This window comes from Sarcophilus harrisii, chromosome 2 (assembly GCF_902635505.1).
Source record: "Sarcophilus harrisii chromosome 2, mSarHar1.11, whole genome shotgun sequence".
Classification (NCBI taxonomy): domain Eukaryota; kingdom Metazoa; phylum Chordata; class Mammalia; order Dasyuromorphia; family Dasyuridae; genus Sarcophilus; species Sarcophilus harrisii.
Genome location: NC_045427.1, coordinates 141,267,099 through 141,283,707, shown reverse-complemented (window position 1 = coordinate 141,283,707; position 16,609 = coordinate 141,267,099). Strand labels below are relative to the sequence as shown.

The following is a 16,609-nucleotide window of genomic DNA, read 5'->3' as shown; positions in this document are numbered from 1 at the left end:
AAATTCAATCCAGCAAGAGTACAGTGGAAAGACTATTGGATTGGGAAGTAGGGTACAAATCTTGGATCTGCTGTTTCCTATTTGTGGGACCTTTCTGGATTTCACTTTCCTCGTTTGCTTAAAAAAAAATGAAGAAATTGAAAAACCTTTAAAATTAATTATTTTGAAAAATAAAGTGAAAGGATCGGACTAGGCTGTAAGCTCAATGAGGGCAGGAACTATTTTTTGCCTTTTCTCGTATTCTCAGTGATTACCACAGTTCCTGACACCCAGAAGGCACTTAATAAATATTTAATGATTAATTAATTGATTGAGATGATCTCTAAGACCTTTCCAACTCTAAATTTTATGACCAATAAATCAACATTTATCAGTTGATTACTTTTTGTGGAACACCATGGTAAGTGATATGAGACACAAAGATAAATAAGAGTCTTCATTCTTAAAGAGGGTATAGTCTAATAGAGGAACTCATAATCTATCGTACCAGTTTCTTCATTGTTCTTACTATCTCCAGTTTTTCCCCTCTCTCCAATCCATTCTACTTGTAATATTGGTAAATTAGTCTTTCTAAAGTACCTGTACCTCAGTGGATAGAGCCCCAAGCCTGGAGTCAGAAAGACTCATATTTCTGAGTTCAAATCAAACCTTAGACATTTACTAGCTGTGTGACCCTAGCCAAGTCACTTAACCCTGCTTGCCTTAGTTTTCTCACCTATAAAATGAGCTAGAGAAGGAAATGGCAGACCACTCCAGTATGTGTCTGCCCAAAAAAACCCCAAATGGGGTCGCAGAGTCAGATATGAATGAAAAATAACTGAACAAAAACAAATATGGTCCTCTCCCTCATTGCCTTTATTACCTTCATCCCCTCTCCACTGTCTTACACACTGCTTCCCATAACTCCCTAATATAAAGCTTTTTCCTTCAGGTAAGTCAAAAGCCTTCTTGTGCTACAAACCAGCCCCTTATTGACTCAGTTCTGCTGTTTTTTTCTCAGTTCAAAGTGTCCTTTCCCCTTTTCCCCATCTACCTACTGTCCTTCGAGCACCTGATAAAGCCTCACCTTTTTTAGATAAGCCTTGTATTGTCTCCAGTGCCTGGCACAGGGTCAGATTCACTCAGTGCTCCATAAATTGGTGCTGAATTAAATTGAACTGAATTGTTTGTTATAAGAAGTCGTATTTGTGTGGCACTTTTAAAATTTAGGTTGACCATCTCATAACTTAGCAGGGGAGGGACATGTTTTCAAATCCCAGTTACCAGATAGAGAAACTGATACTGAAATGGGGAGGTGAATCAGGTCATACAGGAAGTGGCAAAGGGAGCAGAACCAAGATGTTCTGACTCACAGTCCTAATCTCTACCCCTCCCTACTAAATTTCCTGCCTTCTCTTATTAATTATTTTTTAATCTGCACAAAGAAATTAGAGGATAAACCTCCAGTGCTTTTCCTTTTTTAAAGGAGCAGGCTGATACTTGGGGAGCTGGTCATAAAGACAGACCAACATCCAGGGTCTTGGACTTAGTCCTCCTGGCCTGTTTTCTTTGTCCTTTCAATTTCAAGGTGTTACTTCAATTCCTTCACCATTCACTAAGCTAGCCATTGCTCCCTTGATTCCCATCAATCTCTCACCTCAGAGTTTCTAGAAAAAATGGTTGTTGACTTCTGGAACAACTTGTTTCTTTTCCTAATCCATGGCTCTATCCCCCTTTTAAACATTTTTTTCCCTTGCTCAGAATCTTTCTATCTAACTTCTTCAATTCTTCTTCCCCAATTGTTTTCTGAACTTCTCCATTCTTCATTTTGCCTCAGTCTGTCAAACTTTCCCTCTATGGCAGAGGTTCTTAACCTGGGGCCAACGAATTTGGTTTTTAAAAATATATTTTATGACTTTTATTTCAATATAATTGGTTTTGCAATTTTATGTATTTGTTTTTAAATTTTGAATTAAAATTTATTTTTAAAATATTTTAAAATTTAAATGTAAAATATTTTAAAATATTTTGAAAGCAGGGCAATCCATAGGGTTCACAAGACTTTTTTTCCCTTCCAAGGCAAGTGGGGTTAAGTGACTTGTCCAGGGTCACACAGCTAGGAAGTGTTAAATATGTCTGAGATTAGATTTGAACTCAAGGTTCTCCTAACTTCAGGGTTGGTGTTCTGTCCACTGCGCCACCCAGGTGAAGCTTTATCAGGTGCTTGAAGAACAGCAGGGTTCTAGATAGATGAGGAAAAAAGGAAAGGACACTTTGAACTGAGAAAAAATAGCAGAACTGAGTCAATAAGGGGCTGGTTGATAGGACAAGGAGGAGTTTGACTTACCTGAAGGAAAAGCTTTACACTGGGGAGTAATGGGAAGCAGTGTGTAAGACAGTGGAGAGAGGCTGAAAGTAATAAAGGAGATGAGCAAGACCAAATTTGCTTTTGTTCAGTTATTTTTCATTCATGTTTTCTTTATTATAATAATATCAACTCACTTTTAGTGTTAGTCATTCAACCATGTTTGCCTCAGTTTCCTCATCTATAAAATTATCTGAAGAAGAAAATGGCAAACCACTCCAGTATCTCTTCCAAGAAAATCCCAAATGGAGTCAGAAGGAGTTGGACCTGATTGAACAAATCATTATACATACTTATCTTTAGGATGATAGAGCAAAACTTCAAAATAATCCTGGTTAAATTGGTGGCCAATAATCTTGTGTTGAGCCTATCCACATAGCCTTGCTGGTCATCTGAGAGCAATGTATTGCCAAGTCAAAAGCAAAGTCGTTCTGCTTCCAGCATCAATTCCCATCACAGTCAAGGCAAAAAAATGAGACCAGTGGAAACTCTTCATTTCTTATATAGAAGGAATGCTGAATGAGGTGAAACAGACTTCAAGAATTAACGGGTCTTACTTTACAAATAAAGAAAATGAATCTCAAATAGATCCAAGTGATCCATCTACATCACACAAGTTAGCAGCTTTGTGAGGCTGGAGCCCAGGTTCCCTCACTTTGGTTCAGTATTCTTTCCACTGAGCAATCGCTGCCTCTTTAAATGTATGAACAATATATATTGATTAAAACAATTGAAGGAGACAGGAAACAAAAGTCTTTCTCCATAATAAAGCAGAATTCTCTCTGCTGCTTTTATGTTCTTTTTCTTTCTTTGGTTTTCTAAGTGGTTTTTAGCATTCCCCACATCTATAAGGGAATGAATAACTTGATCTCCACTCCATCTTAAAAGTGTCCTTTAACTTTAGTCTATATGTTCACAAACTGTTTAGAAGACATCAGTCCTCCTTGAGTGGACACTAAAATAAACTTTTCAGCTCAAAAATCTTCATTGGCTCCCCATTGCCTCCAGGAAGGAATATGAATTCCTTATCTTGACATTGAAAGCTCCCTACAATTTAGCTGCAACTCACCACTCCAAATGTAGTTCACATTACTCATCTTCAAATACTTATGGCTAAATTAAACTTCTTGCTGTTCCTCAAACTCAATATCTTGTTATCTTACCTCTATAGTCCTATCTTTGGTACAAATTTCCCCTCCCTTACCACTTCATTCCACATCCAGCTCATGAATTACCTTTCCCATGAAATCTCTGATTCCTTCCAACCCATATACCCACAAACATGTGTTCTCTTCCCACTCAAGTTTTCCTAAAACTTTTTGTCTGGAGCTTTCCTTTGGCCCCCATCCCAAGTCACGCCCTTCCCTCTCTACCACCAACATTTTGAAGGTTCCCTGAGGGAAGCAACTGCATCATTTTTATCATTGTTTCTCCACTGCCAAGCACAAAGATTTGAACATAACAGACATTTAGTAATCGAGTTGATTTGAATCAAGTATTCAAAGATAAATAACACTGCTCCATGTTTGCTGACTAATCCTATGTCTAAAAATTAATGTGTTGCTCTTGGAATTTGTAATGAAGACTAAAAAGGGGAAGGAATATAAGACATGGGAAAAATCTGGAATGTCTATTTTTTTAAGAGGTGATGGCATATACTCAAGTTTCTCATGCAACTCTAGTAACCAACCCAGATTTCCCACAATAGACATAAGATGACAGTTTTGGTTTTTTCATTCATCAGAAGCCAGTTAATACAACATGAACTTGGCAGAAATTATGCTGCTTCTCAGAAGGTGGTAGAATGTGAGCGTGAAGAAAATGAGACATTTCACAGGATTCCCGCCTCCTGTAGAAATAGTCAGAACTAGATATCACGTAGGCAGTAGAGCTATTTGCCATCTAAGTATTTGCCTACAGCTTCCTAGTGGTGTTTATGGAGGGGAAATCTTTGAAACCGGATAGCATAATGAGGAGGTACCTGAGACAATAGCATTTATTAAATGCTTACTGCATATCAGACGCTTTGTTGAGCAATAGAGATACAAAGACATGAGCAAGCCTTTGAACTCAAGGAGCTTATTTATGTTCTCATGTGGGAGAAAACATGCCAAAAAGACACCATATGTTCAAAATACATAGATTATAAAATAGAAGATAATTTTGAAAATATAAATCTTACTTTGCAGAAAAGAAAATTTAGGGCCAGAAGGATCATGTGACTTTCCCCAAATCACAAAGTGAGTAAATGTCAGAGTGAATGGTAGAAGATAGGTCTCGACTCTCAGACTAATGCCCAAAGTGTTCTATTGGAACAAATCACAGAACCTCAGAGTTTCAATGCATGGAGGTAGAAGGCAAATATCATCCTCTTCTTAATTCCTCTTGTCCCCTCCCCCTGTATCCCTGTGTGTGACCCAACCCCAAAGAAGGACTGATCTAAGGTATTTTCCTTATGATGGATTTATGTCCAGCCAGAGGAGAGACATTACTCTGGCGCTGGCATTCAGTGCTCTAGCCAGCAAAACATCTTCTTTCCTCTGCTAGGAGAGCATTCTGAGAGGGTTGCTGCTGGCAAGCACTCTGGTTGCCACAAGATAATTGATAGGCACACTCTACAGTCAGTTTACTTCAATCCACTAGTGCCCCGCCCACAGGCTTTGTCTTGGGGCAGTTCCCAAAACGGATAGCTAGGTGACTGGAGCATTAGTATCTATTCCTTTTTCCATTCACCGTGCTATCTTGCCAAGAGGCAGAGAAAGAAGGAAGGCGAAGGAAGGAAGGAAGGAAGGAAGGAAGGAAGGAAGGAAGGAAGGAAGGAAGGAAGGAAGGAAGGAAGGAAGGAAGGAAGGAAGGAAGGGAGGGAGGAGGAAGGAGAGAGAGGGGGGAAAGAGGGGGAAAGGGAAGGGGAAGGGAAGGGAAAAGGAAGGGAGGAGGGAGAGGAAAGGGAGGGAGGAGGGAGGGGAAAAGGGAGGTGGGAAGGAAGGATGGATCTTCATTGCCACCTGGAACTAGTTAGTTGGGTCCTCAGTGGGGCAGCTACTACAAGTCACAGATCATTGTTTGTCCTTTGGCATCAAAGAGGACCATGGCTATCAAGAAAATGATGTCATGGCTAGATTTCTTTCCTAAGGACCATGTCTTAAATCCAAATGACTCTGACTCTCATTGATAGGCCAACAGTGGGTCTCAGACCAAGTCTCACTTGGTCATTGTTTGGGCTATGATGGCTCAGAATGAGTGTATAAATAGCAATTGTTTCTGCTTTGGCCAGAAAGTCTGAGGGTCACCTGAGATTCTGAGGTTACTCTGCCAAATTGATTTTGTTTTTTGACTAAGTAAAAGAAGTTAATCTTTATCTCATTTCTTATCTAGCCTTAATTTTTGAATGGATGTTGCCTCAAACTGAAATCTGTTAAAAACCTTAGCTTACAAAAGTCAAGGAGTCCCACTGCATCTGGGGCCATCTCCAGTTTTCCTGATCTATCTCTTGCCACTGGGCCCAGATGGCTCTGGAGGAGAGAGTGAGGCAGGTGACCTTGCACAGCTCTCCCTCACTTAAATCCAATCCACTTACAAGTCATGACATCACTTTCCTGATTAGCGCAGTCCAAAGGACAAATAACATCACCATGGGCAAATCAGTTCATCTCTCTGATGCTATGCTTCCTCATCTCTAAAATAAGAAGGTTGAACTACATGATCTATAAGGTCCTTTCCAACTCACGTCATCCTTTCGTACTGTGCTTGGGTGATCAAATTCCCAGGCCAGTATTTGTTTATTGAAACAAATAAGATCAAAGACTCCAAATCTAGAGTGTGCCTAGAAAACTAGGTTAATTTCCCTAAGTCACTGAAGAAAATTTGTATCATGATTTTGGAGTAGTATTGCTACTGTAACTCTTGGGTCAGAGATTCACTCATTCCTTCCTTTCTCCCTTTCTCCCTTCCTTCCTTCCCTCCCTTTCTCCCTTCTTTCCCTCCCTCCCTCCCTCCCTCCTTTCCTTCCTTCCTTCCTTCCTTCCTTCCTTCCTTCCTTCCTTCCTTCCTTCCTTCCTTCCTTCCTTCTTTCCTTCCTTCCTTCCTTCCTTCCTTCTTGTCTTCCTTCCTTCCTTCAACAAGCATTTATTGAATATCTTCTATGTGCCTAGCACTGCTTTAGGCACTAGAGTTGCAAAGACAAAAACAAAACTGTTCATCAGAGAGCTTACATTTTACTCGGGGTGGTGATAGAGGTGGCAGGGAGCAGGGAAAGATAGAACATATATACCCATCAGGAAAATATAAAATATGTATGGAGTAAATGAAATCTTTTGGGAAGTAATGTACTAACTTAGGGGAATGAGCATAGATCTTGGGTAAGAGCGGGCACTTGTGTAGAACCTTAGAGAAAGTAAAGGATTCGGGAAGAAGCAATTAGATTATACCATTCCTGATGGAACCCAATGCCTGCTTGCTTGTCCCACAAAACATTCTGGGCTCAGATCCTTTAGTTTGGATCTGACCTCAGAGCCCTGATTCAAGAGAATCACTTCTCTCTCACTCTAGATTCTTACTCCCACCTGAATTTACTCTAGGAAAATTTCCCAGTATAGTTTAAGCATAGATTATATCTACATTTCCTCAAAATGTGGGTCCCCAGCTCTCATAAAAACACTGAAGGTAATAAATACAGATTGGTAGGTTGTAGTCTAAAGAGCTCACTTTACTGATGAATCAGCTTATTAAACATTTACTATGTGCCAAGTACTGTGCTAAACATTGGGGATAAAAAGGAAAGCAAAAAATAGTCCTTGCCTCACAATCTAAGGGAAAGACTGAGACAAAGGTAAGATGAATTACCTAAAGTCACAAAGTTGCTGTTTTGTCTTTTGTTCTAGAAGATGACCATCCCAAACTATTCATCATTTTCCTCAGGTGTAGCTTAAATGGCAGCTGACTTCCAAATGGAACAATGGCTTCCCAGGGAGATCCACCTTCTCCAAGTCCTACTGTAAGGGGCTTGTCATTAAACATAACTCTCTCCAAGTTAACAATAATGGCAGAGGGACCTTCCTCTACATACTCAGGCCAAAACACAGAGATTTTTCTGATCAAAAGATCATAGATTTAAAGTTGGGAAGGACCTAAGAAATTAGCAATTCCACTGTCTCATTTGAAAAAAGAGAAAACTGAGACTCATAGAAATTAAATGTCTTGACCAAGGTTATACCAATGGTATTCAAAGGGTGTTCATATGGAAAAGGGTTTAGACCTGTTCTGCCTGGCCCCAAAGTGGGGAAACTAGGGACAATAGGTAGAAGAGAGAGGGGGAAAATTTTAGGCTTGATGTAAGTAGGAAATATCTAATATTTGTTGTTTTGTTGTAAGTTTTTTCAGTCTTGTTTGACTCTCTGTGACTCCATTTGGGGTTTCCTTGGGCAAAGACACTGGAGTGGTTTATCGTTTCCTTCTCTAGCTCATTTTATATATGAGGAAACTGAGACAAACAGGGTTAAGTCAGCTACTAAGTGTTTGAGGCTAAATTTGAAGTCAGGGAAATGAGTTTCAAGCCTGGAACTCCGTCCACTGCACCACTTCAAAGTCAAGAAAATCTGGGTTCTGTCTCTGACACAGGAGCATTGTAATCCTAGACAAGTCAGTTAAGGCCTTAGTGCTCTAGAAAACTCTATGACTAAATTGTAGAGGAGGTGACAATCTGAATTGGCAGAGGGAGTTAGTTCCCTCTTGTAGGAATTCCCTGTGCCAATAAAACTGCAGGTCCAATCCTTCTCCCCAGAAGAAAAGAAAATTAACAGAATTGATCATCTCTTTCTAAATCTGTATTTTCACAATCTCCTTTTCTTTAGATAACATATTTGCTTGAAAGTGATTCTTTTCTCAGATCCAATCTTTTACTGCCAGAATAGCAATAAAAGAGTTACAAAAATCAAATGTTAAAATTTTTAAATAACATGAAACTAGCAGAGAATGAACATGGAGTTGATCCTTTAGCTTCTCTCCTCCTCGCCCTCTTCAGGAATGAACAAAATGTGGCTCACAGGACAGGCAGTCCTCACCTCTACCAACAAGTTCTAATCTTAAACTTTTCATATTCTTTGTTTAAAACTCATAGAAACTGCATTATCCATGACAGCTTGGTTCCCAACCAGACCACAAGGGCCTGTGACATACAGCTGCTAACAGCCTTAGTAGCAGTTTGGTGTTCTGGGTTTAGAAGGCCATAAATGAGGGAAGGAAGAAGAAAAGGAGGAATAAAATGTCTCAGGCCTTTAGTAATCCATTGTCCTCATCTTCCCTTTATTCTCCAAAGTAGTGTCAAATGGCAATTGGGTGGCTCAGTGGATCAAGTGGCAATCCTTGCATCAGGAAGTTCTGAGCTCAAATCCAGTCTCAGACATTTACTAGTTGTGTGACCCTGGGCATACCACTTAACCCTGTTTGCCTCCAATTCCTCATCTGTAAAATTAGCTGGGGACTCCAGTATCTTTGCCAAGAAAATTCCAAATGGGGTCACAAAGAACTATTTATATCTAATTGCTTCATGTTCAAAATTACCTCTTTCCCTCACTCCATGTGTCACTTATTGAAATTTTCTTCTCAGTATAAAAGCTAAGTATGGAAAGCAAGCAAACGCATCGAGCTGTTTAAAATGAAAATGTAAAAAAATTATAGCTGTCTCTTCTCCCCCATAAGCATTTGATTGTTTCAAAGATGATACCTAAGGGCAGCTGAGAGGACTTGACTTTAAGTTTAACCTCAGACACTTAACAGTTGATCCTGGGCAAGTCAAGATGTTTCCAAGGGTTGAAGAGACTTGAGCATGTTTCTAGGCAATGTAGAAGGAGCAAGGAGATGAATACAGATTGAAGATGAGAAAGAGAACAATTACTTGGAAAAGCTCTTGGGGGAAAGCTGTGAATCAGCAAGAAGAGCAATCTCATTCTTTGAGAAGGCAGAAAAGGACAAGTGTGCATTAGGAAATAAAAAAGAGTAAGGAAGACATGGATTTAGTCATAAACCTTGATTTTCTCAGGAAAATAGAAGATGAACTCTTATGCTAAGAGAAGGATTGGGAGGGTGAAGTTGGGAGTTTGAGGAGAGCAAAGAAGATTTGTGAATGGTCTCTATAAGGAGGGAGATATTCAACAAATAAAGGATAAATGGATGACTGTAGAGATGGGAGGAATGAATTGGACTCAAAGAAACATGGATTTATAGCAGATGTACTGAGTAGATGGCATGGATAACTTCCTCCAGCAGCAGACTAAAGGATTAGGGATTGGTAGAGAATGAATATAGAGTTAGGATTCAAAGATGGAGGACAAATGCATTATTGAACTGGTTAAATACAGTTTTAAAGGAGGTCAAAAGGGTAGTGAGGGCCTTAGAAGAAAAAACAAATGTGAAGGAGTGAAGGATAAAGTGAAGATGAATAATAATAGCATTTCATTGGCACTTTAGTTTGACAAGTGCAAAGTTTAACCTGTTACCACTTTTGATCCTCATAACTACTCTGTGATGTGGGCATTATTATTAACTCATTTTAAAAATAAGGAAACTGAACTTGACAGAGGTTTAAGTGATGAATCCAGGATCACTCAGACAAGTAACTGTCTGAGGTAAGATTCAAACACAGTTCTCCCTGATTCCAAATCCCCTCTTCTACCCACTATACAGCCTAAATGGAGAAAAGAGAGACAGAAAGTTAGAATGAGAAGAAATTATATTAAAAGAAAGAAACTTCAGTGTTCAAGTTCACAAGGTAAATGGTTTGAGGGTGATGGGGAGGTCTAAGGAATAATCACTCGATATAAGACTGAGCTACAAATGGTGATGAGTCATGGGAATTGAGGAGGTAGATAAACTAGAGAGCACTTGCTCATAATGGCTTCCATATGAATAATAGAACTTCTAAGAATAAGGGTAAGGAGGTGAGTTAAAGAAAACTGTATATATAATTCAAGTTCAGACCAAGAAGTGTTGCCTAGCAGGCAACAGAAATAAAAATCTAGATAAGATAAAATAAACAAATGGAGTAAAAGTCAAAGCAGAAGACATCTCAGAATGATGGGAGCAGGGGAAAAATCAGGAAGTGACAGTGGGGAGTAAAAAAAAAAAAATAGGCCTAACATTCCTTTTGATCCATCATGCAAAATGACATGAGAAAAGTAGTCAGCAATGTAGGGTGGAGCCAGTGATGAGGCATTTATTGGTGGAATCCAGTTTCTACTAGCACCAGAAAAATGGGAAGAAAATGAAAGCAAAGTTCTAGGATAAGGGAGAATTTATTAATTATAGTGGGGAGAGGGGGTTCTGGAAGATAAAATAGAAGAGGAAAACAGAGACTAATTAGGGTTAGGATTGAGCTGGGTAGGGGAGAAAATGAAGGCAGAGGTCAAAAATGGGAAAAGAACTTTTTGAATTACAAAAATTTGGAGACAGGAATTTGTTTCACTTCATATTGAAAAAGTACCATTTGGTTATAGTTTGGGGTTGTTCAGAGCAAGGAATAGGAGGATGGATGATCAATAGCAAAGGTGGCCAGGAAAGTCATGGATTAAAGTAGATCATGAATTCTGAACATATCAGACCAAGAGAAAAAAAATATCACAAAGAAGAAAGGAAACTAATGCCTTTTACAGAGAACTATGCTGCAGAAAAGAAACATCTTTGACATAATTTTTTTTTCTTTTTTGCAGGTCTTTGGTTGCTGGGTCTGGATTCTGGTAGCTGCCACTGGTGTGATTTATGTTTTATTGCAAGGATGGGTTATGTATGTGTCTATCACTTCATTCCTCATCTCCCTGATGTTCCTGTTGTCTTACTTACTTGGATTTTATAAAAGATATGAATCCTGGAAAGTTTGGGTAAGGATATGTAGTGTTACTATGAGTATTGGTTGGAACCATATAGTTTTGCTTCCTGATTTGAGGACTTTTCTTATCGAGGGATAACTCCATGATGAGGATGAGGTATACTAATTCTCCTACTGAGATGGATTCTGAGAAGACCCCTACTTTATCATAAAATCAGAGATGTACAAAATATAAATCAGAGGAATATTCTTCATTTTATAAAAGGATTTATTTGACAACAGCCTTAAATGTTTATGGAGTATTGTACTTGATGCTTGGAAGAAATACAAAATTTGAGTAAAATAGGGTTTCTGCCCCGTTCATTAAGCAAATAAGACATACATAGCTAAACATTGTTACATGGTAAGTACATAAGAAAGTTGGGAAATGTTATATGATGTCTGAGGGGAGAAGTTGTTATAGATGGGAGGAAAGAGAGAAGACTTTGTGGAGGAAAGAGAGAAGACTTCGTGGAGGAAACAGCATTGGAGTTGGGCATTTTTTTTAAAGGATGTAGAGTGATACAATAAGATAAAGAATTTCAGAGAAAAAGTATGCATTGTGTACTTCTCGGGGGCTACTCAACTCTACCCTTACTCTCAGGTTGGATCTCCAGAATAACTAATTCAGATTTAAGCTACTCAATGAGTCCATAATCTTAAAATTATTTGAAGGGGGAAGAATTTTCCCAATGGTACCCATATAACTGCTGTTACAGCTGTCTGGTGGTTGGTTGGTTAGTGTCTGTTTTTCATTCTTGAAGAGGACCATGATATCAGGGAAGTAAGGCTATGACATGCAAGTGAGTTGTGTTTAAGTGAGAAAGGATTGTGCAAGGTCACCTGCCCCATTTTTTTTCCTCCAGAGCTTTCTGGGACCAGTGGCCAGATATAGTTCAGGAAGACTGAAAATGGCCCTGGATGCAGTGGGAGACCTTGGTCTTTATAAGTTAAGGTCTTTAATAGGTCTGGGTAGTGGTTAGTTAATGGGTGCCATGAGGGAATAAAGCTTAGTTCAAAAGGGTGGAAATTGGTAGCTTTCCTAGCAGAAAGAGGAGGCAAAGGAAAAGCACGTTAAGAAATAACAGTAAGTGTGATTGTGTTAAAAAAAAAAAAAGTCCCACAATTAAAGGAGAGTAAAATATGCCCTATCTTTCTAGTCTCAGTTAGGCTAATAATCCTTGGGGTCAGATCAAGACTCCCCAGGAGACCTTTTCCTCATGGAGGAATGAGATAGAGAGGACTCAAGGTACAAATTAGACCACTTTGGATATTCATTGTCTCTGCTACCCACTCTTTCTTTCTTGGATTTTCACCAAGTTAATGGGAAATTCAATTGATCTGGGTCCCCTCATCACATAATGATTTTGAATGAGATTTTCCTTGCTATTTTTTCCTCCAAGAACTTTTTACTTTAGTAAAAGCCAGTTCTAATCCAACACAAGGGATTCTGTCCTTTAATGATTAAGACTTGTGGATTTCTTATAGCAAGAGATGAAGATAGTGACTTTGAAATTGTTTTGTAGTTTATTCCATGGTTTTGGGGGGGACTGTTTTCCAGGATAGCCTTTATCATGGAAGTACCGGAATTTTGTACATGAGTGCAGCCGTCTTACAAGCAAATGCAACAATTCGCACGGAATTAGAAGGGAAGGAGAAAATATTTTATGAATTGAATACTGCTGCTACGGTGAGCTGAACTGTGAAGTGTTCAATACAAGAATTTTTAAGTGCTAGATCTTAATGGAGTGTCAGAGACAGAAGGCTTGCCTCAAGTCAAAGGTGGGGGAAGGGTCATTTTCCCAGTTCAGGAAGAGATGAATTTTCCTCCTTGGTAAGAATAACATATAAGTTAGCTCAACAAATACTTGTTAAATTCCTGCTCAGGGTTGGGCACTGTACTGGGGATACAAAGAAAATCTAAACAGTCCATGCCTTTAAGGAGTCTACATTCTCCTGGGGGTGGGTGGGAAGGGGGGGAAGGGAGGGCAAGATACAACAGGTACACAGATTATTAAATAGAAAATAAAAAGTCCAGTACTTTTTAGAGGAAGCTGTGTGTGAGGAAAAAAAGAAAAAGAGAGACAGATAAGACAGAGAAAGAGACAGACATGAAGACATAGAGAGAAAGAGACAGAAAGATGGAGACAGGCAGAGAAAGAGATAGAAACAGAGAAAGAGACAGTGAGAGACAGAAAGATGGAGACAGAGAAAGAGAGTAAAAGACAGAAAGTTAGACAAAGATAGAGGGAAACAGAGAAAGAGACAAAGACAGGAAGATGGAGACAGAGAAAAGATAGAGAATGAGACAGCTAGAGACAAAGACATAGTTGGACACAAAGAAGAAGGCAGAAAGATGGAAGCAGGCAGAGAAACAGAGACAGAGAAAGAGCCAGCCAGAGATAGAGATAGAGACAGATAGAGAAAGAGACAGATAGAAGTAGTCACAGATCACATCATCCAGCCCATCACTAATAGGCTTGTGGGGGACAGTCATATCCCTTTTGGAACTTTGTCAGAAAACCTTTAGCCTCAGGCTTCAACGGAGCAATAAGAAATAGGTTAATAACTATATAGATGATAGGTTCAGGGTCAGTGATTTGCTCTCTGAAGTAAAGTAGGTTCTGTGAATATTCTAGCTTTATGAAAAACTTAATCTAGATGAAAACTTCAAATCATAAAACAGATAAATGTGGAAAATAGTAGAGAAATGTTCATTTTACAAAAGATTTTATCAGGGATAAGTCCTCTGAAATTAGTTTCCCTAGTGGGTTAAGACTCTGAATTACCAAAAAAAAAAAAAAAAAAAAAAAAAAAAAAGATTTATACATGGATTTTCAAAAATAAGAGAAACTGTGGCTTTGTGATTAGAGAGTTAGTCTTGATTATACAGAAGACTTGGTTTTAAGCACTACTTCTAATATATATTAGTTCTATTACCATGAACAAATAAGACCCTTAACATATCTTTGTTTCTAAGTCGACTTTCTAAGACCTATAGTCATAGGAGTGTTAATGGGCTGCATCACTGAAGGAACCCTAGCAGTTCCATTCCTCTTCTTTCTGTCCTCCAATGAATTTACAATTTGGAAACAAACACTTTCCAAAAGTATCTAATGGATACTTTCTATGTGCAGCCACATAATCAAAGCAGCATGGTGGTTGGAGGTACCATTGATATGCATTCTATCTTTTTTCCCATTCTATATTAAAGTAACCTTGGGAGGCATAAAAGAGCCACCCAGACCATAAATGGGTCTTTTACCTGAGGATTGATTTGTCTCGGAAACATCTCTATTTGATGGTGAGGCATCTCCATCTACCAACCTCTGAGAACTCTAGAATTGCTCCAAATGTTGTCAGGTTCTCCCTCCCTTTCATACAACATGCATGGGCTTCAATAAACTTCTCAGCTCATCAAATTTCTACTGTTGAGTTTCTAATCCTAGCATGTATGCTAATCCAAGATCAGAGAAGTGAGGGATAATCTGGATCATCATGTCTTTGAAAACTTCAGATCTCCCATTCAATTGCTCTTTTTGAATGAGAAAGGCATGATTTGAAATCAAGTTTTCCTTACTCCAAAATCAGCTTTTATCTGCCTTTTATTTGTGACGACCTATAAATATAAATAAGCCTAATTTTTGGAATTGAGCATTTATTGGCTAAGGGAATTCACACTTCAAATGAACTCATCCTTGATTAAAAAAATAAAAATAAAACTTTTATAAAGTAAAGCATTAACCTCCTCTCCCCCTTCACATTTATCTGTTTCATAGTTTGGAATTTTGAAAGTGTATCCGTGTGACAGAGACTAAAGCATATTGTATCTCTATGCCTTAGTTTATTTGTCTGTAGAATGGGAATTCACAAGATAAAAATCTATAAAAGAATGATGAGTCCCTTTACAAGAAAAAAAAAAAAAAGTTGTGTAACTGCTGAATATGGTTATCACTTTATATTCAATTGTTGTTTAGTCATTCAGTTGTGATCCCATGGGTCATCACATACCAATACTGTCCTTGGAGTTTTCTTGGCAAAGAGACTAAAGTGGTTTGCCATTTCCTTCTCCAGTGGATTAAGGCAAAGGTAATGTGACTTGCCCAGAATCACAGTTACTAAGTGTCCGAGGCTGGATTTGAACTCAGGTTTTCCTGATTCTGGGCTTTTTTGGACCAACTACTTGCCCTTTTCTTCACTGGGCAACAAACATGCAGTCCATCTTCAGGAGACTACTTGGAGACTTTCCAGTTTGATAGGAACTGGAGAGAAACAGAGAGAGACAGAAAGGGAAAGGAAAGCTCGGTAATAGACAAAGATAGAGACAGTGAAAGAGAAACAGAAGGGAGAGAGACAGGCAGGCAGAGGCAGAGAGTAAAAGAAAGGAGAGACAAGAAGAGACAAAGATAAAAGAGAGAGACAGAGACAGAAAGAGGGAGAGACAGGGTGCCAAAACTTGCACTTTGTTGGCATTGCCTGGGAGAGTTCAGGACATATGAATGACAGACCCTGTCTGGGTTGCTGATGAGCCCTGTCGTCACTCCTCATTTTCACCCCTCCCTTCTTTTTCTTCCAGTTCTTTGCTTTTATTACTACCTTCCTGTACATTCTCCATGCCTTCAGCATTTACTACCACTGAAGTAGAGCATAAAGACAACAGGACAGAGAAGAATCGTATGTTCCATCAGGACAAACATCCAAAAGCTGGACTGAGAAGCAGCTGACCCATGTTTTCAGACTGTCTAAAACAGAAGTACTTTTGGTAACTTGGTTTTGAAATTTTAATTTGTCAAGAGTTTTTTGTATATCGGATGTAATTGTATTATATATTAAAATGTTTTATTTTAGTTTGCCTGGAAAATAACTAACTCTAGGAATTATTTAGCAATGAATAAAACCAGTAAGGTGCAGTTGTATTCCTTCATGTGAAAGGCTAAATCCCAAAGATATAATGCCCAGTCAATGATCCAGAAACAGGATTATTTATATTTTAAATATAGTTACTGATCAATTCCTTATTGATTATCAGTTATCAATAAATATGGGGCAGCTAGTTGGTACAGTGAATAGAGTACCAGACTTGAAGTCAGGGAGACTCATCTTCCTGAGTTCAAATCTAGTCTTAGACACTAGCTATGAAACCCTGGGCAAATCACTCACCTTTATTTGCCTCACTTTCCTCATCTGTAAAGTGAGCTGGAAGAGGAAATAGCAGACTAATGCAGTATCATTGCCAAAAATAACCAAAAGGGATCATAAAGGATCAAATGCAATTGAAGCAAGAATGATCAATTCATTCATTTGCTAAAGAACAAAATTGTTTTGAGCTGTCTTATTTTTAAGGGTGACAAAATCTAATTTTCTTTCTTTTCAAATAAGGTACAACCAAGGTCATCTCTAGGAAGGTT

General features: G+C 38.7%; 1 protein-coding gene across 2 annotated transcripts in view; it reads left to right on the top strand.

Annotated features, from left to right (window-relative positions):
- The window catches only part of MALL (mal, T cell differentiation protein like), a 41,381-nt gene extending 25,066 nt beyond the window's left edge, over positions 1 to 16,315 (top strand). Inside the window, exons 2-4 of one of the 2 annotated variants that reach the window (XM_031950979.1) lie at positions 11,047 to 11,214; positions 12,763 to 12,891; positions 15,778 to 16,315. In XM_031950979.1, coding sequence (XP_031806839.1) covers positions 11,047 to 11,214; positions 12,763 to 12,891; positions 15,778 to 15,840 — 360 coding nt within the window. In that variant the 3' untranslated portion in view covers positions 15,841 to 16,315. The remainder of the gene's footprint in view (positions 1 to 11,046; positions 11,215 to 12,762; positions 12,892 to 15,777) is intronic. The other variant, XM_031950980.1, reaches the window with a different exon arrangement.
- Positions 16,316 to 16,609: the final 294 nt, after the last annotated feature.